At 47.5% G+C, this 27,955-nt stretch overlaps 1 protein-coding gene across 2 annotated transcripts in view; it reads right to left on the bottom strand.

Moving 5' to 3' along the window:
* LOC139232661 (zinc finger CW-type PWWP domain protein 1-like) overlaps positions 1 to 27,955 on the bottom strand; it is a 102,993-nt gene that overhangs the window by 36,784 nt on the left and 38,254 nt on the right. For both annotated transcript variants that reach the window (XM_070863121.1, XM_070863120.1), the window contains 5 exons: positions 27,882 to 27,948; positions 27,522 to 27,664; positions 25,161 to 25,274; positions 7,931 to 8,047; positions 3,742 to 3,862 (listed from right to left, as the gene is read on the bottom strand). In XM_070863121.1, the coding sequence (XP_070719222.1) occupies positions 3,742 to 3,862; positions 7,931 to 8,047; positions 25,161 to 25,274; positions 27,522 to 27,664; positions 27,882 to 27,948 (562 nt within the window). The remainder of the gene's footprint in view (positions 1 to 3,741; positions 3,863 to 7,930; positions 8,048 to 25,160; positions 25,275 to 27,521; positions 27,665 to 27,881; positions 27,949 to 27,955) is intronic.

The following is a 27,955-nucleotide window of genomic DNA, read 5'->3' as shown; positions in this document are numbered from 1 at the left end:
AATCAGGGATAGTATTAAAGCCAAGGAAGTGGCATACAAATTGGCCAGAAATAGCAGCGAACCCGGAGACTGGGAGAAATTTAGAACTCAGCAGAGGAGGACAAAGGGTTTGATTAGGGCAGGGAAAATGGAGTACGAGAAGAAGCTTGCAGGGAACATTAAGACGGATTGCAAAAGTTTCTATAGATATGTAAAGAGAAAAAGGTTAGTAAAGACAAACGTAGGTCTCCTGCAGTCAGAATCAGGGGAAGTCATAACGGGGAACAAAGAAATGGCAGACCAATTGAACAAGTACTTTGGTTCGGTATTCACTAAGGAGGACACTAACAACATTCCGGATATAAGAAGGGTCAGAGGGTCTAGTAAGGAGATAGAACTGAGGGAAATCCTTATTAGTCGGGAAATTGTGTTGGGGAAATTGATGGGATTGAAGGCCGATAAATCTCCAGGGCCTGATGGACTGCATCCCAGAGTACTTAAGGAGGTGGCCTTGGAAATAGCGGATGCATTGACAGTCATTTTCCAACATTCCATTGACTCTGGATCAGTTCCTATCGAGTGGAGGGTAGCCAATGTAACCCCACTTTTCAAAAAAGGAGGGAGAGAGAAAACGGAATTATAGACCGGTCAGCCTGACATCGGTTGTGGGTAAGATGATGGAATCAATTATTAAGGATGTCATAGCAGCGCATTTGGAAAGAGGTGACATGATAGGTCCAAATGAGCATGGATTTGTGAAAGGGAAATCATGCTTGACAAATCTTCTGGAATTTTTTGAGGATGTTTCCAGTAGAGTGGACAAGGGAGAACCATTTGATGTGGTATATTTGAACTTTCAGAAGGCTTTCAACAAGGTTCCACACAAGAGATTAATATGCAAAGTTAAAGCACATGGGATTGGGGGAAGTGTGCTGACATGGATTGAGAAATGGTTGTCAGACAGGAAGCAAAGAGTAGGAGTAAATGGGTACTTTTCAGAATGGCAAGCGGTGAGTAGTGGGGTACCGCAAGGTTCTGTGCTGGGGCCCCAGCTGTTTACACTGTATATTAATGATTTAGACGAGGGGATTAAATGTAGTATCTCCAAATTTGCGGATGACACTAAGTTAGGTGGCAGTGTGAGCTGCGAGGAGGATGCTATGAGGCTGCAGAGCGACTTGGATAGGTTAGGTGAGTGGGCAAATGCATGGCAGATGAAGTATAATGTGGATAAATGTGAGGTTGTCCACTTTGGTGGTAAAAACAGAGAGACAGACTATTATCTGAATGGTGACAGATTAGGAAAAGGGGAGGTGCAACGAGACCTGGGTGTCATGGTACATCAGTCATTGAAGGTTGGCATGCAGGTACAGCAGGTGGTTAAGAAAGCAAATGGCATGTTGGCCTTCATAGCAAGGGGATTTGAGTACAGGGGCAGGGAGGTGTTGCTACAGTTGTACAGGGCCTTGATGAGGCCACACCTGGAGTATTGTGTACAGTTTTGGTCTCCTAACCTGAGGAAGGACATTCTTGTTATTAAGGGAGTGCAGCGAAGGCTCATCAGACTGATTCCCGGGATGGCGGGACTGACCTATCAAGAAAGACTAAATCAACTGGGCTTGTATTCACTGGAGTTCAGAAGAATGAGAGGGGACCTTATAGAAACGTTTAAAATTCTGATGGGTTTAGACAGGTTAGATGCAGGAAGAATGTTCCCAATGTTGGGGAAGTCCAGAACCAGGGGTCACAGTCTAAGGATAAGGGGTAAGCCATTTAGGACCGAGATGAGGAGAAACTTCTTCACCCAGAGAGTGGTGAACCTGTGGAATTCTCTACCACAGAAAGTTGTTGAGGCCAATTCACTAAATATATTCAAAAAGGAGTTAGATGTAATCCTTACTACTAGGGGGATCAAGGGGTATGGCAAGAAAGCAGGAATGGGGTACTGAAGTTACATGTTCAGCCATGAACTCATTGAATGGCGGTGCAGGCTAGAAGGGCCGAATGGCCTACTCCTGCACCTATTTTCTATGTTTCTATGTTTCTAAAATAGTTGTAGAGCTGTTGTGAAGACCTCCTCGTAGGACTGCTCCTGGGCATGGTCAAGGTGGCCATCAACCAGTTCAGGCAGCGGACGGTCGTTCAGCCCGACTGCCTGCCTCTCTTCCGCAGTTACAGCCGAGCCAGGGTGTCCCTGGAGATGAAGCATGCGGTGTCCACCGGTACGCTCGCGGCCTTCTGCGAGAGGTGGGCGCCGGAGGGGCTGGAGTGCACCATCGGCAACCAAATTTTAATTTGATTCACTAATGTCTAAAGTTTAATTTGTTTAAGTTTATCAGTTTTAGTGCCCCCCCCTTTAATCAGTGGGCACTTGATTCATGGTTTCAACTGAAATAGTTGTAGAGCTGTTGTTACCAAAAATAGTTGTAGAGCTGTTGTTACCAAAATAGTTGTAGAGCTGTTGAGTTGGGAGTGATGTTCACAAGACTCAATAAAACCCCAGCCAGTTGGGTTCGGGGAATCCACAATGAGATAGGTGGTTGTGAGCCTGGTGGATGAACTGGTAATGTGTAGTGTGATTGTTAAACCTTTGCTGATAAACCAACTAGTTCTTAATAGCAATGTGTTGCTATCAATTCTTAAGCAAAGAACCCATGAATCAAATACATTACAGATCTCACGTTAAAGGTCTGGGCGGGGGGGGGGAACGAGGGAAATCTGAGAATGGGATTTAATTATTTTTTTTAAAGCTGAAATTGCTTGAAATGTGCAGCAGGTCAATTAGGATCTGACAAGAGAAAGGAAAGTTAACATTTCAGTTGCAACCAATGGTCCCTGTAAGCTGCACTTAGTGTTCTGAGCGGCATGTTTCTTTTAATGCGCGGTGCCTTTACATTTCTTCCCATGCGCGGGGTTTACAATGTAAAAACCAGTGAGCGGCCTGCACGGGATCCTTCTGATCACTGTGCGGCCATGGCGCGCACTCGGGAACATTGGGTACAACCCTTCATCAGAACTCTGCCACAAATCCATACCAACATTCACAGGGGGCGAAATTTGGTGGCGCCTCACTCGGGGCGGTAACCCAGGCGGAGCGGTAATTTTAGCGCCTTGAAAAGGGGTCGGCCCGTATGACGATGACATAATCGGCGCGTGCGCTCCCGCCCGGGGCGAAAAGTAAGTGGCGCAACGCAAACCCGTTTTCGCCCACGGCATCCCGGGGGTAATTCTAGGCGGGTCGCTATCGCTGTCTGATCCCGGGGATAAATCATTAGCACCTCGTGGTAAACAATGTCAGGGTTACTAGTAGAATTGTACATCAAAAATATTTGTGGGAGTAAGGTAAGCAACGTGCACATGATAGATTGTAGACGAGTAGCTTTAAGACACTGCAGTGATACGTTTCAAAATCATACATTAAATGATTCAGGTGTTTCAATTCCTATTGTATCTGCATGTTTGTGGAATCAGTGATTGCTGGTTTGCTGAAAGAATTTTGCTGTCATTTGTTCTGTGTTAACGGGGCTATAAAAAGGGCCAATTTCGGTCCACTGAGTTTTTAGACCAGAATCCCATGACTGAGGAGCGAGGACAAATTTTGTGTGCATCCTAGACAATTTTCAGGTGGTGCTACTTAAGCATTTTTAGTTTAAACACTGCCCATTTCTTGGCTGTAATGAAATGGGGGCCGGGGGAAAATGAACAGCAACATCTAAAAAAAAACACAGGAAGGGTCTCTGTGCATTGTACTGATGAACCCACCATGGATATCCAAGCTGCTTAGCCCACACTATGGAACCAGGAACCAGTTCAGCATAAATGATGTCATTCTCTCTTCCAACCCAGATCTCTTCTGGTAGGTCACACATATTGTACAGGAGGTCTGCAACACACAGTTCAACATTGTTATTCGATATAACAAGCATCTCTTACCAGCGTGTCTGTACAACTCGGGCATCAGCTTCCCCTCATTATAGAAAGAAAAGACTTGGATTTATATAGCGCCTTTCACAACCTCAAGACGTCCCAAAGCGCTTTACAGCCAATTAAGTACTTTATTATTCTTACTTTACAAACTAGCCAAAGGTGGGCAGAGGAAACGTTACAAGGGCACCCTCAAGCCGCTTTCCTCCGATAGCTCAGTTGGTAGAGAGGAGGACTAGAGTGGAATACGAAGCAAAGTCATCCTTAGGTCGCTGGTTCAATTCCGGCTCGAAGGAGCGAGTGTTCTTTCAAAAAAAAAAAAGGACACCCTCAAAGCCTCTCTGATAAAGTGCAACATCCTCACCGACACCTGGGAGTCCCTGGCCAAAGACCGCCCTAAGTGGAGGAAGAGCATCCGGGAGGGCGCTGAGCACCTCGAGTCTCGTCGCCGAGAGCGTGCAGAAATCAAGTGCAGGCAGCGGAAGGAGCGTGCGGCAAACCAGTCCCACCCACCCCGTCCCTCAACCACTGTCTGTCCCACCTGTGACAGGGACTGTGGTTCTCATATTGGACTGTATAGCCATTTTAAGGACTCATTTTAAGAGTGGAAGCAAGTCATTCTCGATTCCGAGGGACTGCCTATGATGATGATGATGATGCTAAGTATATTTTGAAGTGTAGCCTATGCTGCAATGGAGGAAACGTGGCAGCAAGATCCCATAAACAGCAATGTGATAATGCTCAGATAATGTTTTTTTTTAGTGATGTTGGTTGAGGAATCAATATTGGCCAGGACACCGGGGAGACTCCCCTTGCCCTTCTTTGAAATAGTGCACGGGTAGAACTGATTAATATTTTGGAGCCGAAATTGCGTATCGCTCCGTATCGTTGGGGGCGGTAACCTTTCCGAAGCCGGGACATTCTACGCCCGTCGCAGAAGTTCAGCCCTGGAAGCGAAATCGGGCTTACCGGCCCCTGACAGGAAGTGGAGTGCAATGTCGCGCGCTCCACTTCCTCTCGGGCCGAGCTCGGTGGCACTTCCCAGGCGAACGTCGGAGCGCTGAGCTTCTGTTAAAGGGGTGGGACACTGCGCGCTCTGCATGGCCCTTGTTGGGCCTCCACTGGGGCCACTGGGGGTTGCCGTGGCCGCAGCCCGGCATCAAAATGGAGTGCCGGGCTGCATGATCGCAGCACGGACCCCGTGAAATCGACAGAGAAAGGCCCGACCGGTAAGTCGGCAAAAAAAAATGGCCGCGTGCGGACCATCGTTTAAGTTTCGCCGCACGAGCGGAGTGCGGCCCAGTTCTCGACCCGAGAGGCTGGCGCTGACATCGCCCGCGGCGGCCTCACAGGGCGCTGCCCAGTTTCTGCCGCGGGGCGAAAGGGGTCGCCAGGCACGGCGATAACGTCACTGCCGGTGGCACAGCGGCCCAGCGCGCTACCATCAGGGGCTAACGCTTTCGTGCCTCCCTTAACTCTCGCGCAATTTCGCGGGAGCCTGTAACGCCCCACCCCACCATGCGAAACACTTTGGCACCCCGTTAGCCCTCCTGGAGGCGCTAACGGCAAGCACACAGCAGGTGAATTTCGCCCCATTTTATGTCTTCGTTTCCCGTCCACCTGAGAATAAGGATAAACTGTTTCCAATGGCAGGAGGGTCGGTAACCAGAGGACATAGATTGAAGATGATTGGCAAAAAAACCAAAGGGATAGATGAGGGGAGATTTTTGAATACAACGAGTCGTTATGATATGGAATGCATTGCCCGAAAGGGCGGTGGAAGAAGATTCAATAGTAACTTTCAAAATGGAATTGGATATATACTTGAAAAGGAAACTTTGCAGGACTATGAGGAAAGAGTGGGGGAGAAGTGGAGCTTAATTGGATAGCTCTATCAGAGTGCTGACACGTACACCAAGGGCTGAATGGCCTCCTTCTGCGCTGTATTATTTCATGATTTATCCCATCATGTTATCTAACTGGATCTTGAATGAATACAAGGATTTTACCTCCAATGTAATGCCCCTATTTAAAAAGGGAGGCAGACAGAAAGCAGGAAACTGTAGACCAGTTAGCCGAACATCTGTCGTTGGGAAAATGCAGGCGTCCATTATTAAGGAAGCAGTAGCAGGACATTTGGAAAAGCATAATACAGTCAAGCAGAGGCAACATGGTTTTATGAAAGGAAATCATGTTTGACAAATTTGATGGGAGTCTTTTGAGGATGCAACGAGCAGGGTGGATAAGGGGGAACCAGTGGATGTGGTGTATTTGGATTTCCAGAAGGCATTCAATAAGGTTATTGCACAAGATAAAAGTTCACGGGGTTGAGGGCAATATATTAGCCTGAATAGTGGAAAGGCTAACTAACAGAAATCAGAGAGTGGGGATAAATGGGTCATTTTCTGGTTGGCAAACGGCAACTAGTAGGGTGCCGCAGGGATCGGTGCTGGGGCCCCAACTATTTACAATCTATATTAATGACTTGGATGAAGGGACCGAGTGTAATGTAGTTAAGTTTGCTGATGATACAGAGATGGGTGGGAAAACATGTTGTGAGGAGGACACAAAGAATCTGCAACGGGATATAGACGAGCTAAGTGAGTGGGCAAAAAAGTTGGCAGATGCAATCCTCGGCAAAGTATCGCCGAAGATTGAGTCGGGCCCAGGGAGGGGGGAACTGATGAAATAAAAAATGTTTAAAACGTTAAAAAAAACCCACTAGAAATCCTTTAGGGGACTCCATCCACCTGACCCCCTGCAAAAAAAATAAAGAAAAGTGGACTAACCTTTTCAGGTCTTCATACTTACCGTTGAGGTTAGACCTGCTCCCACGCGGCGGCCTTTTCCCCTGCTGTAGCGGAGGACCGCACGGACCAAACTGGCAGCTCAGCGGACGGGAGGACTCTACTGGGCATTGCACGCCGGTGAACGCCAGCGAACGGTACCCAGCGGTCTTCTCTCCCCGCCGGCGGGAGACCTCCACCAAATTTGCTCGGAGGGGAGACCGCCCAGAAACCAGGGAGACCGCCGATGAAACTCGGTGGCAGCGGACGGTAAGTCCACCAATTTCGAGCCCGTAGGCTTTAACGAGTGTCTTAAAGGAAGAAAGTGAGGTAGGGAGGCGGAGAGGTTTAGGCAGCGAGTTCCAGAGCTTATGGTCTAGGCAGCTAAAGGCACGGCTACCGATGGTGGAGTGATTATAAACAGGGATGCTCAAGAGGCCCGAATTGGAGGAGTGCAAATATCTCATAGGGTTGTGGGGCTGGAGGAGATTACAGAGATAGGGAGGGGGAGCGAGGCCATGGAGGGATTTGAAAACCAGGATGAGAATTTTAAAATCAAGACGCTGCTTAACCAGGAGCCAATGTAGGGCGGCGAGCACAGGGGGTGATGAGTGAGCGGGACTTGATGCGAGTTAGGACACGGGGCAGCCGAGTTTTGGATCACTTCTAGTTTACGTAGGGTAGAATGTGGGAGGTCAGCCATATCATGTATCTCACATTACTGTATATAACTGTATCTTACCATGCTATACATGACTGTAACTGGATATGACCTGTAACAATAAGCATACCTTACCACCAGGGGTGCACTTGCAGGAGACACTCCATACCTGTCCCACTGAGGTATATAAACGGAGGTCTCAGGCAGGTGCAGGACTGGAGAGCTATGAATTAAAGGTGCAGGTCCTGAGTGACCATGACATCAGCATGTATCTCGTGTAAGTCAGCACATTAGAGTCAGGACTTAACAAGTCAGGAGTGCGTTGGAATAATCAAGTCTGGAGGTAACAAGGGCACGGATGAGGGCTTCAGCAGCGGATGAGCTGAGGCCAGGGCGGAGACGGGCGATGTTACAGAGGTGGAAATAGGCGGTCTTAGTTATGCTCGAGGTAACAAAGGCATGGGTGAGTTTGCTTCTAATGACAATAATTAAAAATAGTTTCAGTCATGAATTTAAACTGAAGACGGACTATTCTGAGCAATAACATCATCATGTTTATTGTGGAAGGATCACTCAGTACCTGGATTCTGACTGCATATCCAGTCCTCTGGCAGGGTCGCTGGATCCACATCATCTCCCAACCGTCTCCACTTCCCACATTTCTTCCTGCTGCATTGAACCCAGGCGACGTAATTATCTGGAAGGAAACAAAGGACATTGTATCAGCAGAGGCCACCTTCAGTAAACAACCGGTTACCCAGGAGTGCAAAGAGACTGAATGCAGCAATTGCAAGTTTGCATTTCCTACAGATTCAGATTTTTTTTTATATCCCAAACATTTTCATAAAGAAAAGACTTGCATTTATATAGCGCCTTTCACGTCCACAGAATGTCCCAAAGCGCTTCACAGCCAATGAGGTACTTTTTGAAGTGTAGTCACTGTTGTAATGTGGGAAACGCGGCAGTCAATTTGCACACAGCAAGCTCCCACAAACTGCAATGTGATAATGACCCAGATTATCTGTTGATTGATGGATAAGTATCGGCCCCAGGACACCGGCGATAACTCCCCTGCTTTCTTCGAAATAGTGGCCGTGGAATCTGTTACGTCCACCTGAGAGAGCAGAACGTCTCATCCGAAAGACGGTACCTCCGACAGTGCAGGGCTCCCTCGGCACTGCACTGGGAGTGTCAGGCTGGATTATGTCACCTGCAATTGAGTTAAAAACAGCTGCTGCTATTCTCTCGGCTGGCAGACCATGGGCACAGGATGCTATGGCAAACCAACGGAACTTTATGCTCCCTGCACGACAGGTTGGCAACCCAGATGTTGATCTATCATAGGAAAGCGAGGCTATTTGTTTGCGTTTGCACTTGGGGCAGTAGGTTCAGGGACTATCTCTGCCAAACTTGAAGCTTTTACTTCCATATCTAAAAATCTAAGTTGACACTCCCAGTGCAGTACTGAGGGAACACTGTACTGCCGGAGGTGCCGTCTTTCAGATGAGACGTTAAACCGAGGTCCCGTCTGTACTCTCAGGTGGACATAAAAGATCCCACGGGCACTATTTCGAGGAAGAGCAGGGGAGTTGCCCCCCTTGTTCTGGGGCCAGACAATCTCAATCAACGTCACTAAAAACAGATGATCTGGGTCATTATCACATTGCTGTTTGTGGGAGCTTGCTGTGTGCAAATTGGCTGCTACATTGCAACAGCGACTACACTTCAAAATGTATTTCATTGGCTGTAAAGCTCTTTGAGATGTCCACTGGTCGTGAAAGGCGCGACAGAAATGAAAGTCTTCTTCTCTTCCCCAGGGGGAAGAAGGTGGGAAATTGGAGAGTAATTCAGTCACCTCCTAGCTTTTGTGAAGGCCTGGAAACAGGTCACATGCCAACTCTCTCAGACGGAGGAATGATGCACAAAGAGACATAAAGCAGGGGTAATATTTAAAGAAATAACGGGCAACAACAACTTGCATTTATCTAGCCCCTTTAACGTAGTAAAATGTCCTAAGGTGCTTCACAGGAGCATTATCAAACAAAATTTGACACCGAGCCACATAAGGAGGTATTAGACCAAAAGAGGGAGGTTTTAAGGAGTGACTTAAAGAAGGTGAGAGAGGTTTAAGAACATAAGAAATAGGAGCAGGAGTAGGCAATACGGCCCCTCGAGCCTGCTCCGCCATTCAATATCACGGCTGACCATCGACCTCAACTCCACTTTCCTGCCCGATCCCCATATCCCTTGATTCCCCTAGACTCCAAAAATCTATATCATATATTCAGAGACTCAGCATCCACAACCCTCTGGGGCAGAGAATTCCAAAGATTCACCACCCTATGAGTGAAGAAATTCCTCCTCGGCTATCTTAAATGGCCGACCCCTTATCCTGAGACTGTGCCCCCTGGTTCTAGACTCTCCAGCCAGGGGAAACAGCATCTACCCTGTCAAGCCCCCTCATAATCTTATATGTTTCAATAAGATCACCTCTAATTTTTCTAAGTTCCTCCTCATCTCTGTCTTAAATGGCCGACCCCTTATCCTGAGACTGTGACCCCTGGTTCTAGACTCTCCAGCCAGGGGGAAACAACCTCTCAGCATCTACCCTGTCAATCCCCCTCAGAATCTTTAGGGCGAAAATTCTTGAGCTCAGGGTTGCTGAAGGGACGGCCGCCAATGGTGGAGCGATGACATAACAGGGAAGTACCCCGAGGGCGCCCGCTGAGTCTTCTATTGAAATACAGGGCTGAACGTTGATCATGCTGCGTCGTAACAAAAACATTTTGTAGCGTTACATACAGATGTCGCCTGTTGCCACACTGGGGACCTCCTCTCTTCCCTCCCCCATTTACCGTGACACGTTCATGTTGCAATGCCTTCGGCCGCCTGAGGAAGAGAGTGTTCAAAGATCGGGCCCTCAATTCTGGCACCAAGCTTATGGTCTACAGGTCTGTAGTGATACCCGCCCTCTTGTATGGCTCAGAGACGTGGACCATATACAGTAGACACCTCAAATCGCTGGAGAAATACAACCAACGATGTCTCTGCAAGATCCTGCAAATCCCCTAGGAGTATAGGCGCACTAACGTTAGCGTCCTCGACCAGGCCAACATCCCCAGCATCGAAGCACTGACCACACTCGACCAGCTCCGTTGGGCGGGCCACATTGTCCACATGCCTGACACAAGACTCCCAAAGCAAGCGCTCTACTCGGAACTCCTACATGGCAAGCGAGCCACAGGTGGGCAGAGGAAACGTTTCAAGGACATCTCAAAGCCTCCTTGATAAAATGCAACATCCCCACCGACACCTGGGAGTCCGTGGCCAAAGACTGCCCTAAGTGGAGGAAGAGCATTGAGCAGCTCGAGTCTCGTCGCCGAGAGCGTGCAGAAAACAAGCACAGGCAGCAGAAGGGGCGCGCGGCAAACCAGTCCCACCCACCCTTTCCTTCAACGGCTGTCTGTCCCCCCTGTGACAGTGACTGTAATTCCCGTATTGGACTGTTCAGTCACCTGAGAACTCACTTTTAGAGTGGAAGCAAGTCTTCCTCGATTCCGAGGGACTGCCTTTGATGATGATGCAATGCGCCACACGGGAGCAGACAAGAGTCTGTAGTGATCCAGCACTCGTGTTCAGGTACAACCACAGCACTCACAAGATACTTCATGAAAGGAAGATTACGTCAGGCATTTCATTAATTTAGAGCGTCATGTGTATCAATTTTTCTTTTTAAGTTGTAAATAAAACTTAGACCTAACAGCACGGTGTTTGTTTTGTATTTTTTTTTAAATGATGCTCCCTGTCCTTTCATCCAGGGAAGGAAATAGTCTCTGAATTTATAAAGCCTGGCCATTTCCTTCCTGATGCCCCAGCAACATTTCAGTGTGCCGACACAAAAACACGGCAGAAATACATTCAAGTGCTCTCCTGCAGTTTGCTCAGGGGTGCAAAGCACTGCTACACGCTGCTGATTCACACAGACAAAGCAAGACCTCGAAAGAACTACAAGGCATTGCAGCATGAAATTCAGTGATCAGAAACACAGAAGGATGTTGATCCTTGCTTGTCGTGTAGGTCAGCAGAACAGATTAAAAAACAGTTGCATTTTCCCCCTCCTTTACGGGTTTTATTTAGCCAAGAACAGTTTCTTTTTTAACCGAGGCAGTACTACACTCCTACCAGCAGATGGCTACGCATCTGTATGAAATTGGTGGTTTGTATTTTAGCACAGAACAGTAGTCTGCTGGGCCTCCACTCCTATTTAAAGATGACAGTAAATCTTGCTTGAGATTCAGCCCATGAGATCATCAGTAAAACAATCCACTTAAAGGTGGCACGGTAATGTAAATTTGACACTGAAACGGAACACACAAAATTCATCATTTTAAACGTTATCATTTTAATAGGGAATCTGCAATTCCTTCAAATGTTTAGCTTGCTGTATGTTAAACCGAGGCCCCGTCCGCCCTCTCAGGTGGATGTAAAAGATCCCATGACCACTATTCCGAAGAAGAGCAGGGGAGTTCTCCCCGGTGTCCTGGGGCCAATATTTATCCCTCAATCAACATCACTAAAACAGATTATCAGGGTCATTATCACGTTGCTGTGTGTGGGAGCTTGCTCTGTGCAAATTGGCTGCTGCGTTTCCCACATTACAACAGTGACTACACTCCAAAAGTACTTCACTGGCTGTAAAAGCGCTTTGAGACGTCCGGTGGTCATGAAAGGCGCTATATAAATCCAAGTACTTCTTTAATTTAGGATGCTGACTTAACGTTCTACATTTTTTTTTAAGTTAGTGCAGGTTTGACGCAAGTCCCACTGTACCAAAAAAATTATCTTTTTTTCTGTAATTATCAGAAAGACGAGCTCAGTCAGAACGTTGTGCGTTTAAGTTTCACTCTGGGACTGACAGTCCAGTGCCACAACGTTGGAACTGCTGCCCTTCAGATGAGATATTAAACAAAGGCCCGTAGAATTATAGAAATTTACGGCACAGGAGGAGGCCATTTCGGCCCATCGTGTCCGCGCCGGCCGACACAGAGCCACCCAGCCCAATCCCACTTTCCAGCTCTCGGTCCGTAGCCCTGCAGGTTACGGCACTTCAGGCGCACATCCAAGTACTTTTTAAATGTAGTGAGGGTTTCTGCCTCTATCACCCTTTCAGGCAGTGAGTTCCAGACCCCCACCACCCTCTGGGTGAAGACATTTCCCCTCAAATCCCCTCTAAACCTCCCCCCAATTACTTTAAATCTATGCCCCCTGTATATCGACCTCTCTGCCAAGGGAAACAGGTTCTTCCAATCCAGTCTATCCAGGCCCCTCGTAAATTTAAATCTCCCCTCAGCCTCCTCTGTTCCAAATAAAACAAACCCAGCCTATCCAATCTTTCCTCCGAGCTAAAATTCTCCAGTCCTGTCAACATCTTCGTAAACTTGCCTGTTCGGGTGTATGTAAAAAAAAAAATCCCATAACACTATTAATTAATTATAAATCTCACTGCAGTTTACGGGTCCTTGCTGTGCACAAATTGGCAGCGTTGTTGCCTACATTACGGAAACTACTCTTCAAAATAAACTGAATGGCTCTGAAGTGCTTTGGGATGTCCTGAGGACGTGAAAGGTGCTATGTGAATGTTAGTCTGAGCTCGTCAGCAACAAGGAAGGTTAGTCCAGCCTCATCAGTAATAGGGAAGGTTAGTCCAGCCTTGGCAATAATGGTGAAGGCTAGCCTAGCCTTGCTAGTAACTATGAAAGCCAGTTTAGCCTCACTAGTAACTATGACGGCCAGTTTAGCCTCACTAGTAACTACGAAGGCCAGTTTAGCCTCACTAGTAACTACGAAAGCCAGTTTAGCCTCACTAGTAACTATGAAGGCCAGTTTAACCTTGCTAGTAACTAAGAAAGCCAGTTTAGCCTTGCAAGTAACTATGAAGACCAATTTAACCTTGCTAGTAACTAAGAAAGCCAGTTTAGCCTTGCTGGTAACTATGAAGACCAGTTTAGCCTCACTAGTAACTATGAAGACCAGTTTAGCCTCGCTAGTAACTATGAAGACCAGTTTAGCCTTGCTAGTAAATATGAGCCAATTTAGGCTTAAATTTAATTGAGGTGTATAAAATTATGAGAGGCTTAGAGTGAATAGGAAGGACCTATTTCCCTTAGCAGAGAGGTAAATAACCAGTTCTTTCGAGGTCTTGCTTTTGTCTGTGTGAATCAGCAGCGTGCAACAGTGCTGTGCACCCCTGAGCGATCATGGAGGGCAGCACCTGAGTGTATTCCTGCCGTGTTTTTGCGTTGGCACACTGAAATGTTGCTTTAATTAGTGCCGGGTGAACACTCCGTTACCGCAGGCAACATTTTATTTTGTTAAAGAGCCCAAATCTGCGACAGAACCGTTGCTTCCTGCGCTGGCGCATAAAAATCTTTGAGCGAAACGACCGCCTCAAACCCAGCATGGGCCAATTTCAGCCCCATTATATCTCTTAACTTTTTCCAGTCATCGACCTGAAACGTCAACTCTGTTTCTCTCTCCACAGATGCTGCCTGACCTGCCAAGTAGTGCCAGCATTTTCTGTTTTGATTTCAATCTGGCTATTTGTGGTGGTGTTGGCCGTGGGAGGAACACCGGCCAGGACACCAGGCGAACTCCTTGTTCTTCTTCAAGTAGTTCCATTGGCTTCTTTAACATCTATCCGAACCACAGGGACACTCAACTTGGCGTCTTGGTTTAATGCCCAATCTGAAAGTCAGCTGGTCTGACGGTGCCGCACTCTCTCAGTACTGCACAGGTATGTCATCTTAGATTAGCGCACGGGTACTGGAAACCAGGGCTTTGAGACGTCCGGTGGTCATAACCAGCCTTCACCATTATTGCCAAGGCCGGACTAACCTTCCCTATTACTGATGAGGCTGGGCTAAGCTTCCTTGTTGCTGACGAGCTCAGACTAACATTCACATAGCACTTTTCACATCCTCAGAACATCCCAAAGCCATTCAGTTTATTTTGAAGAGTAGTTTCTGTAATGAAGGCAACAACGCAGCCAATTTGTGCACAGCAAGGACCCGCAAACTGCAGTGAGTTAATTAATAAGTGTTCTGGGATTTATTTTTTACATACACCTGAACAGGCAGGTTTACGAGGATGCTGCCAGGACTGGAGAATTTTAGCTAGGAGGAAAGATTGGATAGGGACTATTGAAAGCAACAGCTTTCTGACTCAGAGGCAACTGTGCTAAGCTGACACAGTGCTGAGGCTGCACTCACCAACTTACTCGCACTGTTCCTGGTGAGGCTGAACTTGCCTTCACTGTTACTGGTGAAGCTAAACTGGCCTTTAAAGTTACTGGTGAGACTAAACTGGCCTTTATAGTTACTAACAAGCCTCAACTGGCCTTCATAGTTGCCAGCGAGCCTAAACAGGCCGGGGGCAGAGAGGCGAGAGTGGGAGTGGAGCGGAGAATTAAAGTGACCGGCGACCAGAATTTCGGGGTCTCGTTTGAGGACCGAACAGAGGCGTTCCTGCAAAGCGGTCACCCAATCTGCGTTTGGTCTCCCCAATGTTTGAAGAACAGGTCCTCAAAATTGCCACCAAGCTCATTGTCTACAAGGCTGTAGTAATAACCGCCCTCCTGTATGGCTCAGAGACATGGACCATGTACAGTAGACACCTCAAGTCGCTGGAGAAATACCACCAACAATGCCTCCGCAAGATCCTGAAAAGTCCCTGAGAGGACAGACATTAGCGTCCTCGACCAGGCCAACATCCCCAGCATCATAGCACTGACCACACTCGATCAGCTCCGCTGGGCAGGCCACGTTGTCCGCATGCCAAAGCAAGCGCTCTACTCGGAACTCCTTCACGGCAAACGAGCCAAAGGGGGGTGGGGCAGAGGAAACGTTACAAGGATACCTTCAAAGCCTCCCTGGCAAAGTGCAACACCCCACCGGCACCTGGGAGTCCCTGGCCAAAGACCGTCCTAAAATGGAGGAAGTGCATCCGGGAGGGCGCTGAGCACCTCGAGTCTCGTCGCCGAGAGCATGCAGAAATCAAGCGCAGGCAGCGGAAGGAGCGTGCGGCAAACCTGTCCCACTCATCCTTTCCCTCATCGACTGACTGTCCCACCTGTGACAGGGACTGTGGTTCTCGTCTTGGACTGTTCAGCCACCTAAGGACTCATTTTAAGAGTGGAAGCAAGTCTTCCTCGATTCCGAGGGACTGCCTATGATGATGGTAGAGGAGACTGCTGTCGATGGATAAGCTGGCTATCTGCAGCGTATTGTTGTGGTGCAAATTGGCCATTGCATCTGCCTACATTAACAGTAGCTACACTTCATATGCAATTCAGTGATGTGTGAAGGGGGTCTGGCATATTTCTGAGAGGTGCAATACCATGCTGTATAAACACAAGTCTGTCTTTCTTTCACTAGCGGGGAAGACGAGTTGAGCTTTGCCAGCAGCAGTGCATATTTCTTCTCTGGCATTAACAGCTCCTTTCAGACTTTTCTAGGTGACATCATAGGGCAGCTCACAAGGTCAAATTGCATAAAACAAGTTAACAGCTGTACTGGCAAAGCAGGCACCGCGCTGTACCTGTTTTTTTTGACACATAGAATCATGAACAGCAAACACAAAGGATTTGTTCATCACTGGCTTCCCCTGGGTCCTGATTCCTGTCAACTGCACACTTGTTGAATCTTGTGCCCTTCGACAAAACAAACTCTTTAGTCTGTAACTGGAACGAGGAGTGTCTGTGAATGTACAGTCTGAGATTCCCCCATGTGTTTGCAACATAAATTTTCGATCTTTTAATAATAACTTTGATTTATTTAGCGCCTTTAACGTAGTAAAACGTCCCAAGGCGCTTCACAAGACACAGATAAATTTGACACCGAGCCACAGAAGAAATTAAGGCAGATGATCAAAAGCTCGTTTAAAGAGGTAGGTTTTAAGAATCGTCTTAAAGGAGGACAAGTAGTGAGGCGTAGAGGTTTGGGCAGGGAGTTCCAGAGCTTTGGGCCCAGGCAGCTGAAGGCACGTCCACCGATGGTTGAGCAGTTATAATGAGGGATGTTCAAGAGTGCAGAATTTGAGGAGCACAGACATCTTGTGGGGTTCAAAAAGATTACAGAGATAGGGAGGTGCAAGGCCATGGAGTGATTTGTAAACAAGGATGAGAATTTTGAAATCAAGATGTTGTTTAACTGGGAGCCAATGTGGGTCCGAAAGCCATCATCATTACAGGCGGTCCCTCGTATCGAGGATGACTTGCTTTTACGCCAAATCCAATTCAAAGGAGCAGCATGCAGCCCGAACCAGCATTCAGTGCGCCGGCCCCGACCTGCAGGTCGGGCGCTTCAAAGCAGCATACGACTTCAAGGTACAGCGCGTGCTGGAGAGCGACGGCTGTGAAGAGGGCGACTGGACTGGACGTCACCAAGACCCAGGTCGCTGGTCAGAAAGCACAGGTGGTGGTGGGTGATCTTGAATCGGTGCTGGTTTAAGTTTAACTTTAAGACGGTCTGTAGGCAGGTAACTGTTCTGACATGGAAGAGCATGCAGTGTGCCTAATGAATGCTAACTCAACTTTCGTGGTAAGTCTTCCTTTCTCTGCGGGTGACAGACATCACAGTCTGAAACATTAGTCGCTTACCCCATTGGTCGACTCTGAAGACGTCAGCAGAAGAAACAGGATTGCAAAATTACTTTTCTGAGTTACTGCTCCAGGGTTATGTCCTGACCTCGAATTCAAAGCTGCTGTTCCAGATAATTCAAGGAAAGTTTCTATTTGAGTTGTGCAATGTCTGAAATGTATCTTTTTACCTATTTTGGCGTTCATTTTTTGTTTCTTTCACTCTCTTTCTTTACTTTAATAAAAATGCATATTTTTGTTCAATTTAAGTTACATCCGCACCACCGCCCCGCCTCCCCCCCACCCCACCGTGACGTAATCCAATTTGTGCTCTGCGATTGTAAAAGACTTGCTTTTTTGCAGCGCCTTTCACGACCACCGGTCGTCTCAAAGTGCTTTACAAACAATCAAGTATTTTTCCCCATCGAGAGTTTCCTCACTTGCACTCGGCACCTCCATCATGGCCAGGTCACACAGGTTCACGAGTTGCAATACTGAGCTTGTAGACCAATGCCATCAGGCAACCTGTCAGCCGTGGCTCAGTGGGCAGCACCCTTGCCTCTGAGTCAGAAAGTGGTGGGTTCAAGTCCCACTTCTGTCTATCTCTGCCTTATATATATTCAATGACCCAGCCTCCACAGCTTTCTAGGGCAGAGAATTCCACAGATTCATGGCCCTCTCCTCATCTCAGTTTTAAATGGGCGGCCCCTTATTCCAAGACCTATGAGTGGAAATATCCTCTCTGCATCCACCTTGTCGAGCCCCCTCATTATCTTATCAGTTTCAATAAGATCACTTCTCATTCTTCTGAACTCCAACTCCACTGAGACTCAACCTATCCTCATAAACCGAGGCCCCGTCCACTCTCTCGGGTAGATGTAAACGGTCCTGTGGCACTATTGGAAGAAGAACAGGGGCATTCTCCCCGGTGAACCTGCCCAATATTTATCCCTTAATCACCACCACTAAAAAAATAACAATGATCTGGGTCATTATCACATTGCTGTTTGTGGGACCTTGCTGTGCGCAAATTTGTTGCCATGTTTACTTCATTACAACAGTGATTGCACTTCAACAAAAAAAACCTCATTGGCTAGAAAGCGCTTTAGGATGTCCGGTGGTCGTGAAAGGTGCTATATAAATGCAAGTCTTTTTACTATGCGCTATTGCATGTCTAAAAGCCTAACAAGTTTACAAGACATTAAGCTGGGTCCTTGTTGCCCGCATCAAGGCAAATGGGATTTTCTGTTAAAATGCTTGTTTTTTCCAGCTGTTCTCCAAGGAGGCGTAGACATGCATTGTATGTAGTGTAACAAGAAAAATAACACCAAACTAAGGGATTGCATAGGCAGGACCATTTATTGTTTCACAATTGGAAACACAAAATTGGTATTTTTTTTTGCTCTTCGTTCTAAGCCCTCTCTTAACTCTCCTCTTTAACCCCTTCCCCCGCACCAACTCCGTACACCAGTCACCAACTGAGAAGATGCGCAGATGGCTCATTTCATGGCATCTGCCAAGCAATCGGCCTTCAGATATTGCACGAGTGGAGTCTGGGATGATTTACCCGCTTGTCCATTCTCCCGGCGGAGACAAACCCCCGCTCGGCATTTCTTCCCGACAAGGCTGGGCAAGATCAGGAACTCGCCGAGCAGGGGCACCGCGGATGGCCAAACTCACCCTAGCCCTCTGTGAGACGGCGCATTAAGAACAACGATGCGCTACACAGCCTAGGGCTTCCCTTTTTAAGCATTTTCCAAGTTCACAGTTTCCACACCACTGCCACCCTTCCTCCCCCAATGAAAAAGGAAATTCAAATGGCATCTAACGGGAAACAGAGACCCAAGAACGTTTCAAACAGAAGTAAACAAACTGTGGAATTTTTACATCATTTATCGCGAACGAATCCATTCCCTCACACACTTCTGTTAACTAACAAATGGCTGGGAGACCTTGGCAGGGTGGCATTCAATCGCACCCTCCCACATCCAGTTTACAGAACAAAATATCAACACGGGACCGCCTCCACGATCAAACGACCTCACCAAGTAAAACAGCTCCCCTTTCCAAAATTATACAAAATGTCAAGTTAGCCGAAACAGTTGCTGAAATAACAGGATGGTGTACAAATTCCACTGGCCGAGCAATAGTTTCGAGACTTCAGACAAAGGGCGTCCCAGTCAACTGTCTGTTCTCATATGCCTGCTCTGACTAGTTTCGCCGGGGTCTCGCCGCTCCTTGCTGTCGCAGGCGACCGACGTTTCCTGAGGGTGGCAGAAAGCAGAGGAGCGGTGGACGCCCTGCTGCCTACTGCCTCGGGCTCAGCTTGCTCCGTGGCAGCGGTGAGGGCGGGCGCCGTCCCCGAAGAGTCCTGGACCCCCTCGTCGGCGGTTTGACAGGCGATGGAGTCCTGCGCCGGGGGACTGGGGGTCAGGGCGGTGTTGACGCTCCGCAGGAGCTCCACCAGCACTGACATCTGATTGGACAGCCTGACTAGCCTCTTGCCCAGTTTCCGGGAGAAACTATTGATTCCTTCCCCCAGGGTTTCTTGCAGCTGCAACAGATGCCTGTGCAGGATGTGAAACCCTTCCTGTTGCAGCTCTAAGAACCTGGAAGCCAGGACCTCCCCTGCCTCTCCCTCTGGCTGCTGGCTCCCACACCCAGCATTTCTGTACTGGTCAACCTCCCTGGGCTCCCGAGAAAGACTCCTAGGGGCACTTTGTGCTGGACTATCGTGGACACTCTCCTCCTCCTCCTTTGGCAGGCATTCCCTCACATCCGCTGGAGTGGCCCATGGATCGGGGTTGCCAGCTGGCATATCGTGGCTACTCTCCCCACGAGAAGGCTCCAGGGACCCGCTCCCTCTGGTGGTGTCTGACCTGGATGTGGCGATGAAGGAGGGGCTGGGCCGGTTGCTGAACTCTGAGGATGAGAACCATTGAGATATTATAATCGCAAATATGAATTTTTGACCCCGTTGCCCTACACAATTAACCAACTACCTTCATAGCTCAGTAATGAGAATGAAAGAAGGAGGCCGGGGGTACTAATCTCCTAAATCGGGTTTGCTGTCCTGATGACTTTTGAGAAAGATCCAGTTGGTAATGTTCATATTTTAAATAAAATATCTAGCATTGTTCGACCTAAAGGGATCAAGAGCTATGGAGAGAAAGCAGGAATGGGGTACTGAGGTGAATGATCAGCCATGATCATATTGAATGGTGGTGCAGGCTCGAAGGGCCGAATGGCCTACTCCTGCACCTATTTTCTATGTTTCTAACCTCCTCTTCAATTAGGTTCTCTATAATTAAATGGGTGATATAGTGCCTTGCAGTACCAGGAATGATCCATGGCCTGTGCTATCTATAATACTACCCTCTGCACAAAGAAAGCTTTCTCTGCCTTCCTTTCTTGCTCCTAACTACCACGTGTCAGCCGTGGCTCAGTGGGTCGCACTCTCGCTTCTGAGTCAGAAGGTTGTAGGTTCAAGTCCCACTCCAGGGACTTGAGCACATAAATCCAGGCAGACACTCCCAGTGCAGTACTGAAGGAGCGCTGCACTGTCGGAGGTGCCGTCTTTCAAATGAGACGTTAAACCGAGGCCCTGTCTGCTCTCTCAGGTGGACCTAAAAGTTCCCATGGCACTATTTTGAAGAAGAGCAGGGGAGTTATCCCCAGTGTCCTGGGGCCAATATTTATTCCTCAATCAACATAACAAAAAACAGATTATCTGGTCATTATTACATTGCTGTTTGTGGGAGCTTGCTTGTGTGTAAATTGGTTGCCGTGTTCCCCACATTACAACAGTGACCACACTCCAAAGGTACTTCACTGGCTGCAAATCGCTTTGGGACATCTGGTGGTCGTGAAAGGCGCTATATAAATGCAAGTCTTTCTTTCTAGCTTTCTGATTTTTAACGTATGCCCTGGTATTTGAATCCTTTGCCCCTGTAAACAGTTTACTTGGACCAACTTTGTCCATCAGTCTCCATAAAATGTCTTTTTTCTAAACACCCCAACTAAGGGACATAAAGAGAAGCCTGAGATGAAGACACCCTCCTGAGCTGTGATTGATGTGTGATGCCACCACATCTAGAGAAATTCCGCCATTCAGTAAGATCATGGCTGATCTTCCACCTCAACTCCACTTTCCCGCCCAATCCTCATATTCCTCGATTCCCTTAGAGTCCAAAAATCTATCGATCTCAGCCCTGAATATACTCAACAACTGAGCATCCACAACCCTTTGGGGTAGAGAATTCCAAAGATTCACAACTCTTAAATGTTTGACCCCTTATTCCTGAGACCATGACTCCGAGTTCTAGTCTCTCCAGCCAGGGGGAAACATCCTCTCTGCATCTACCCTGTCAATCCCCCCTCAGAATCTTATATGTTTCAATGAGATCACCTCTCATTCTTCTAAACTCCAGAGAGTATAGGCCCAATCTACTCAATCTCTCCTCAATGTAAATAAAAGTCTTACATCTATGTGTGTCTGTCACACCTCAAAATATCACGCCTCAAAGTATCACACTTTATCAAGTATGCATCAACTTGAACCTGTTTAATCCAAAATAAACAGCAACAAGTCACAACCGAACAATATTTCTCAATTATTTACAAGAGAAAGAAGTTTTCTGCTGATTTCTTCCGTCCTTGATAACCTCGCCTCTCCCTAAGCGGAGGAGTCGTGGTTTGTAAGAAATTCCTTGTTTGAGAAACTTCCCTTGGAACTATTACCTGCCATGAACCTCAGGATTCCCCCACAATCACTTCTTCCCCACAGAAAAAAGCTGAGCAGCAGCCTTAATGGAACAGGACAGATTAGACACAACATTCTCGATAGTACTCAAAGACCCCAGGCTACCTGCGAGCAATATCGTAGGCGATCAGCTACTTTTAAAATAGTATCACCGAATGCGTTCTGTAAATGACAACGGTTTTACATCAGGTACGCCTGTGCAAGTACTTTAAATAAGGTGGCATGTCGAATGGCAGACATCACTGGTTCACCAGACTGATTCCCAGGATGGCAGGACTGACATATGAAGAAAGACTGGATCGACTAGGCTTATATTTACTGGAATTTAGAAGAATGAGAGGGGATCACATTGAAACATAAAATTCTGACGGGATTGGACAGGTTAGATGCAGGAAGGATGCTCCCGATGTTGGGGAAGTCCAGAACCAGGGGTCACAGTCTAAGGATAAGGGGTAAGCTACTTAGGACCGAGATGAGGAGAAACTTCTTCACTCAGAGAATTGTCAACCTGTGGAATTCTCTACTGCAGAAAGTTGTTGATGCCAGTTCATTAGATAAATTCAAAAGGGAGTTAGATGTGGATCTTACGGCTAAAGGGATCAAGGGGCATGGAGAGAAAGCAGGAGTGGGGTACTGAGGTGAATGATCAGCCATGATCATATTGAATGATGGTGCAGTCTCGAAGGGCCGAATGGCCTACTCTTGCACCTACTTTCTATGTTTCTATGTCTATGTTTCTATCTACTATGTCTAGGATGGCATTTAGTCTGTCCCATTGGCTTCAACTTCCAGCACCAGCTGTGAAAATGAGCTGGGAAGGTTTGATTAATTTGTGGGAGGGAGGACAGACAGCTGGTTATACGTATCCACCCCCTCCCCACACCCCCACCATAGGAATTCCTCTGAGCCTGCTCTGTCAGTCGATAAGATCATGGCTGATCTTACACCTCAACTCCGTTTTTATGCCCAATCCCCATATTCCTTGATTCCCCCAGAGTCCAAAAATCTAGCGATCTCAGCCTTGAATATCCTGAACCGTTGTGAGTGAAGAAATTTCTCCTCATCTTGGTCGTGACGACCTTGTCGACGACACCCACATAACCGAGGAATGATTATAAAAGACACAAGAAAATCCCAGGTTTGATCTCAGCCAAGACAGCAATTGGGGTGCTGCAAGTGGTCCCTAACCCTTGGGGTTAAAGAGGTAAAAATCCCACTGGATGCCCGTTTCCGATCGCTGGGCTGGAAATTTGCTGAGATACCGACCCCAACAAGGGAAGGGTTGGCAGCCGCGAGCGTCGGAATTAGCGCCACTCGGCAATTTCAGTACACCTGTACTGGCGGTGCTGAGGAGTATCGCCCGAGAGCATCGCGCCGGTCGGTGTACAACACCTCCTGGTATCGACCCGCTTTAAAAATCTGCTTTGCGCTGAATCCGTAGCGCCCCGTGGTGACCCCGCCAGAGAAAGTTGACACGTAGAGTTGTCCCGGCAGCGGTGAGGGAAGGAATGACTGCGTGAGGTAAGTGTGATTGTTTTCTATTTTTTACGATTTAAGTTTATTTGGGGTGTGTAGTAATGTATTGGGATTAAAAACAGAAAATGCTGGAAATCTCAGCGGGTCAGACAGCATCTGTGGAGAGAAAAACAGAGTTAATGTTTCAGGTCGATGTCCCTTCGTCAGAACTCACCGACCTGAAACGTTAACTCTGTTTTTCTGCCTGACCCGCTGAGATTTCCAGTATATTCTGCGTTTATTTCAGATTCCAACATCCGCAGTATTTTGCTAATGTATAGGGGATGATTTTGTTCTGATTTCTTTTTTGCAGGGAGGTCTCTCTTAGGGCGCTACGAAGTCGGCTCTTTAGCAACGGAGATTCAGTTGCTCACCCGGCCTAGCGCCCCAAGAGAAGTGTGGAACGCGTCCCTTAGCTTCCCGCTCCACTGTCAGGCCGCAGCTGCTGAATGTTCTGGCTGCCGACGCAAACCATTTGCTAGCGCTAAATTTTATCCACTGCCCGACATTAAGGCCTCAAAAAAAAACATCAATCTAATTTTCCAGCCCATCTAGCGACTCTTGCAGAAAACGTACATGTGTGGATTCTCAGTGAGAGAGTCACAACTCAACTGGCATGTTGGCCTTCAAAGCTAGGGGATTTGAGTATAGGAGCAGGGAGGTCTTACTGCAGTTGTACAGGGCTGGGTGAGGCCTCACCTGGAATATTGTGTTCAGTTTTGGCCTCCTAATCTAAGGAAGGACGCTCTTGCTATTGAGGGTGTGCAGCGAAGGTTCACCAGACTGATTCCCGGGATGGCAGGACTGACATATGAGGAGAGACTGGATCGACTGGGCCTGTATTCACTGGGGTTTAGAAGAATGAGAGGGGATCTCATAGAAGCATATAAAATTCTGACGGGACTGGACAGGTTAGATGTAGGAAAAATTTTCCCGATGTTGGGGAAGTCCAGAACCAGAGGTCACAGTCTAAGGATAAGGAAGGGGTAAGCCATTTAGGACCGAGATGAGGAGAAACTTCTTCACTCAGAGAGTGGTTAACCTGTGGAATTCTCTATCGCAGAGAGTTGTTGATGTCAGTTCGTTAGATATATTCAAGAGGGAGTTAGATATGGCCCTTACGGCTAAAGGGATCAAGGGGTATGGAGAGAAAGCAGGAAAGGGGTACTGAGGTGAATGATCAGCCATGATCATATTGAATGGTGGTGCAGGCTCGAAGGGCCGAATGGCCTACTCCCGCACCTATTTTCTATGTTTCTATGTAACTGTAATGCTCCCACAGTTAAACAGCGTTCTGAAACTCACCGCCCACTGCCATTGCTCACATGTGAGCAATGGCCACTCAGGTGAGATAGGAGATTATGCCTGGCACTCATAGAACTTATAACCCAGCAAGGAAATTTGAAACTCTCTTCCCCCAAATAGCCACTGGAGGTCAAGTGAAAATTTCAAAACTGGGATTGATAGATTTTTTTTTTGTTAGGTAAAGGTATGGAACCAAGACGGCTAAAGAGCCAAGATACAGATCAGCCATGATCTAATTAAATGGCACAACAGGCTCGAGGGTCTGAACGGCCTACTCCTGTTCCTAGCAGCTAATAGCTTCAAAGAAGAGAGCGCAGGACAGGAGAGAGAAAGGAATTCAAAATAAACGTGTTAGGAGTCTGAGTGCTGTTCAGAAAGGAAATCAATTGTTTTCACCTCTAAACCACATCCAGCTCTGAACACAGAATGCTGTTTGACCATGCACGCACACAGCCAAGCCCCAAACCTGTCCTCACCAAACATTTACACCCGCACAGCTATAAACACTATTCTCAGACACACACACTGGGTGTGTCCAAGAATGCCAACAGCCCACATATTTACGTTCCACAGGTGGTAGGACACCAGACGTACCTAATATGGTATCCTCATCGTCATCAATAAATTTGGTGTAGTCCTGAACAATTTTCTTTGGCTGGCCTTTCCGCTTGTGCTTACGTCCTTCCTTGGTTGCTTCATGTAATTCATCTAATAATGAAAGAGTTATAAAAAATAAGTTACTGCCCGGAAAACCCTCCCATAAATAGGGTTGACAAATAGTTATCCCTATGTTTGCGCATGTTAATCTACCACATTTAGTGCAAAAAGTCTTACAGAAAATTAAATTTGCACATTGGTTGCACGAAGTATGTTTTGCACCAGTATTTTCTGATTTACACTATAAGAACATTAGAACTTAAAAAATAGGAACAGGAGTTAGCTTTACGGCCCCTCGAGCCTGCTCCGCCATTCAATAAGATCATGGCTGATCCGATCATGGACTCAGGTCCACTTCCCCACCTGCTCCCCATAACCTCTTATCCCCTTATCATTTAAGAAACTGTCTATTTCTGTCTTAAATTTATTCATTGTCCCAGCCTCCACAGCTCTCTGAGGCAGCGAATTCCACAGATTTACAACCCTCTGAGAGAAGAAATTCCTCCTCATCTCAGTTTTAAACGGGTGGCCCCTTATTCTAAGATCATGCCCCCTAGTTCTAGTCTCCCCCATCAGTGGAAACATCCTCTCTGCATCCACCTTGTCGAGCCCCCTCATAATCTTACACGTTTCGATAAGATCACCTCTCATTCTTCTGAATTCCAATGTGTAGAGGCCCAACCTACTCAACCTTTCCTCATAAGTCAACCCCCTCATCTCCGGAATCAACCTAGTGAACCTTCTCTGGACTGCTTCCACAGCAAGTATATCCTTTCGTAAATATGGAAACCAAAACTGCACGCAGTATTCCATTAGTGGCCTCACCAATATTTTGTATAGCTGTAGCAAGACTTCCCTGCTTTTATACTCCGTCCCCTTTGCAATAAAGGCCAACATTCCATTGGCCTTCCTGGTCACTTGCTGTACCTGCATATTATCCTTTTGTGTTTCATGCACAAATACCATGATCTTTTATAACATAAGAAATAGGAGCAGGAGTAGGCCATTCGGCCCCTTGAGCCTGCTCCCACATTCAATATAATCTTCAGTCAGGAAATGGATTATAATAGGGGCGGGCCTTAGACTCAAAACCAGGCTGACTGGCTGAAAACGGGTTGGTGGGGCCGTACGCCGCTGCGAATCAACGTGGTGACTCCACAGCATGTGTGCGTCACCACGCTCCCTTCCCTCCGTTAAAGAGGAGAGATTCGATCAATTTTTAACTTTGGCCACTGGGCCACCAGGGAGGGTTTCGGCCGGGCCAGTGGCCTGGCACCCAAGAGGGGGTGCCAGGCTGTCTCTTGGCAGCCCGGCTGAACCCAGGGGCAGTAATTTGCCAGCCGATCAGCAAGTCGGCCGATAAAATTGTCGGGGGCACCACGCGGCGGGGGATCGACGGATGAAGCTGAAAATGGATAGGTTAAGAATTTATTTTATTTTAATTTGAAGGTGCATCTACTTGGGCGAGATGGGGGTCCAGGCCGAAATATTTTCAGTCTTCTGCTGCCCCTGTTAGTGCCCCGAAGGGGCGGCAATGGCGGAGGTAAGCACTTCCAGGCGGGCGGCCATCTTCCAGCGCACTGCCGGGGCATTCGGTGCCGGTTTCATGGGGGCGCAGAGCATTACCACCCAGAAGCGGTGAGCCGGTTTGCAAAGCCCCCGGTTGTGGCACCGGCTCGATATTTGGTTGGTGTCCGATCCCCAGCGCGCCCCAGTGGGAATGTCTGTGGAAGGAGTGAGGTAAATAAAGTCGACCCGAGGTAAGCGTGAGTGTTTTTTTATTTTTGCGATTTATGTTGTGGTGGCGTTGAGTAATGTATTGGGAATGTTGTTTTTTTTTTGGTCCCGATGCCTCTCTTAGAGCACTCCGAGGCCGGCTGTTTAGCTCGGGATTTTCATTTGCTCAGCTGGCCAAGCGCCCTAAAAGAGGTGTGCAATGCCTCCCTTAGCGCTCCGCACCACACTCGTGGCCCAGCTAATGAATTTTTGCGGCGGCAGACGCAAATCATTTGCCGGCGCTAAATTTCCGCTCTGCCTGGATTAACGGCGCAACAGAGGTGCGACCGAATAGCCGCCCCATAGTTCTCTTTTCCAGTTCTCCGCGGTAATCTTCTGGAAAACTCACAGTATGGAGAAGCACGGGCTCAAACACATACCTAACCACTCCTTGAAAACTCCAATACAACAAAGCCTTTGTTCGCACACTAATACTATAACCCAGTATGTCCCTTGTGCTGCACCTTGATACCATACATCAAATCATTTTCTTAATCTGCGCAGACTTTACTCATTCCTTACTTGTATTGGTGAGAATTTTATTTTTCCGAGAGAGTTTGTTAACTTTCTTGTCCTTTTCTTTGGTCTTTGTTTTCCGAACTCGCTGCGTTTCTGAATCCTCGTTGCCTTTGGTTACGGGGGGCTCTGCTGGTACAGTGTTCTCGCTGCGTGGGAAGAAACGTTTTGCGTGAGCAGGGATGAAAACAGGCGCAGCATCGCCAGCATTTTAGTCAGCTAAAGGTTGCGTCGTTCAGCTAGTAAAAGTTTTGAGAATCGTGTGGGGAAGCACTTCTTCACGCGAGTGATTAATGGTGTTGCGGGTCGGCCAGTAGAGGCAATATCTAGTGAATCGATCAAGACATTAGTATCTGGGACACTAACCTGACAAGCAGCAGTTCGCTATTCTCCTGCAAGCTTTGCACTTCATGCATTAGCTTCTTACTACTAGCTGTGAT

The sequence above is a fragment of the Pristiophorus japonicus genome, chromosome 20 (genome assembly GCF_044704955.1).
Source record: "Pristiophorus japonicus isolate sPriJap1 chromosome 20, sPriJap1.hap1, whole genome shotgun sequence".
Taxonomy (NCBI): Eukaryota; Metazoa; Chordata; class Chondrichthyes; family Pristiophoridae; genus Pristiophorus; species Pristiophorus japonicus.
The sequence above is the reverse complement of the archived record's forward strand: the minus strand, read 5'-3'. Positions and strand labels throughout refer to the sequence as shown.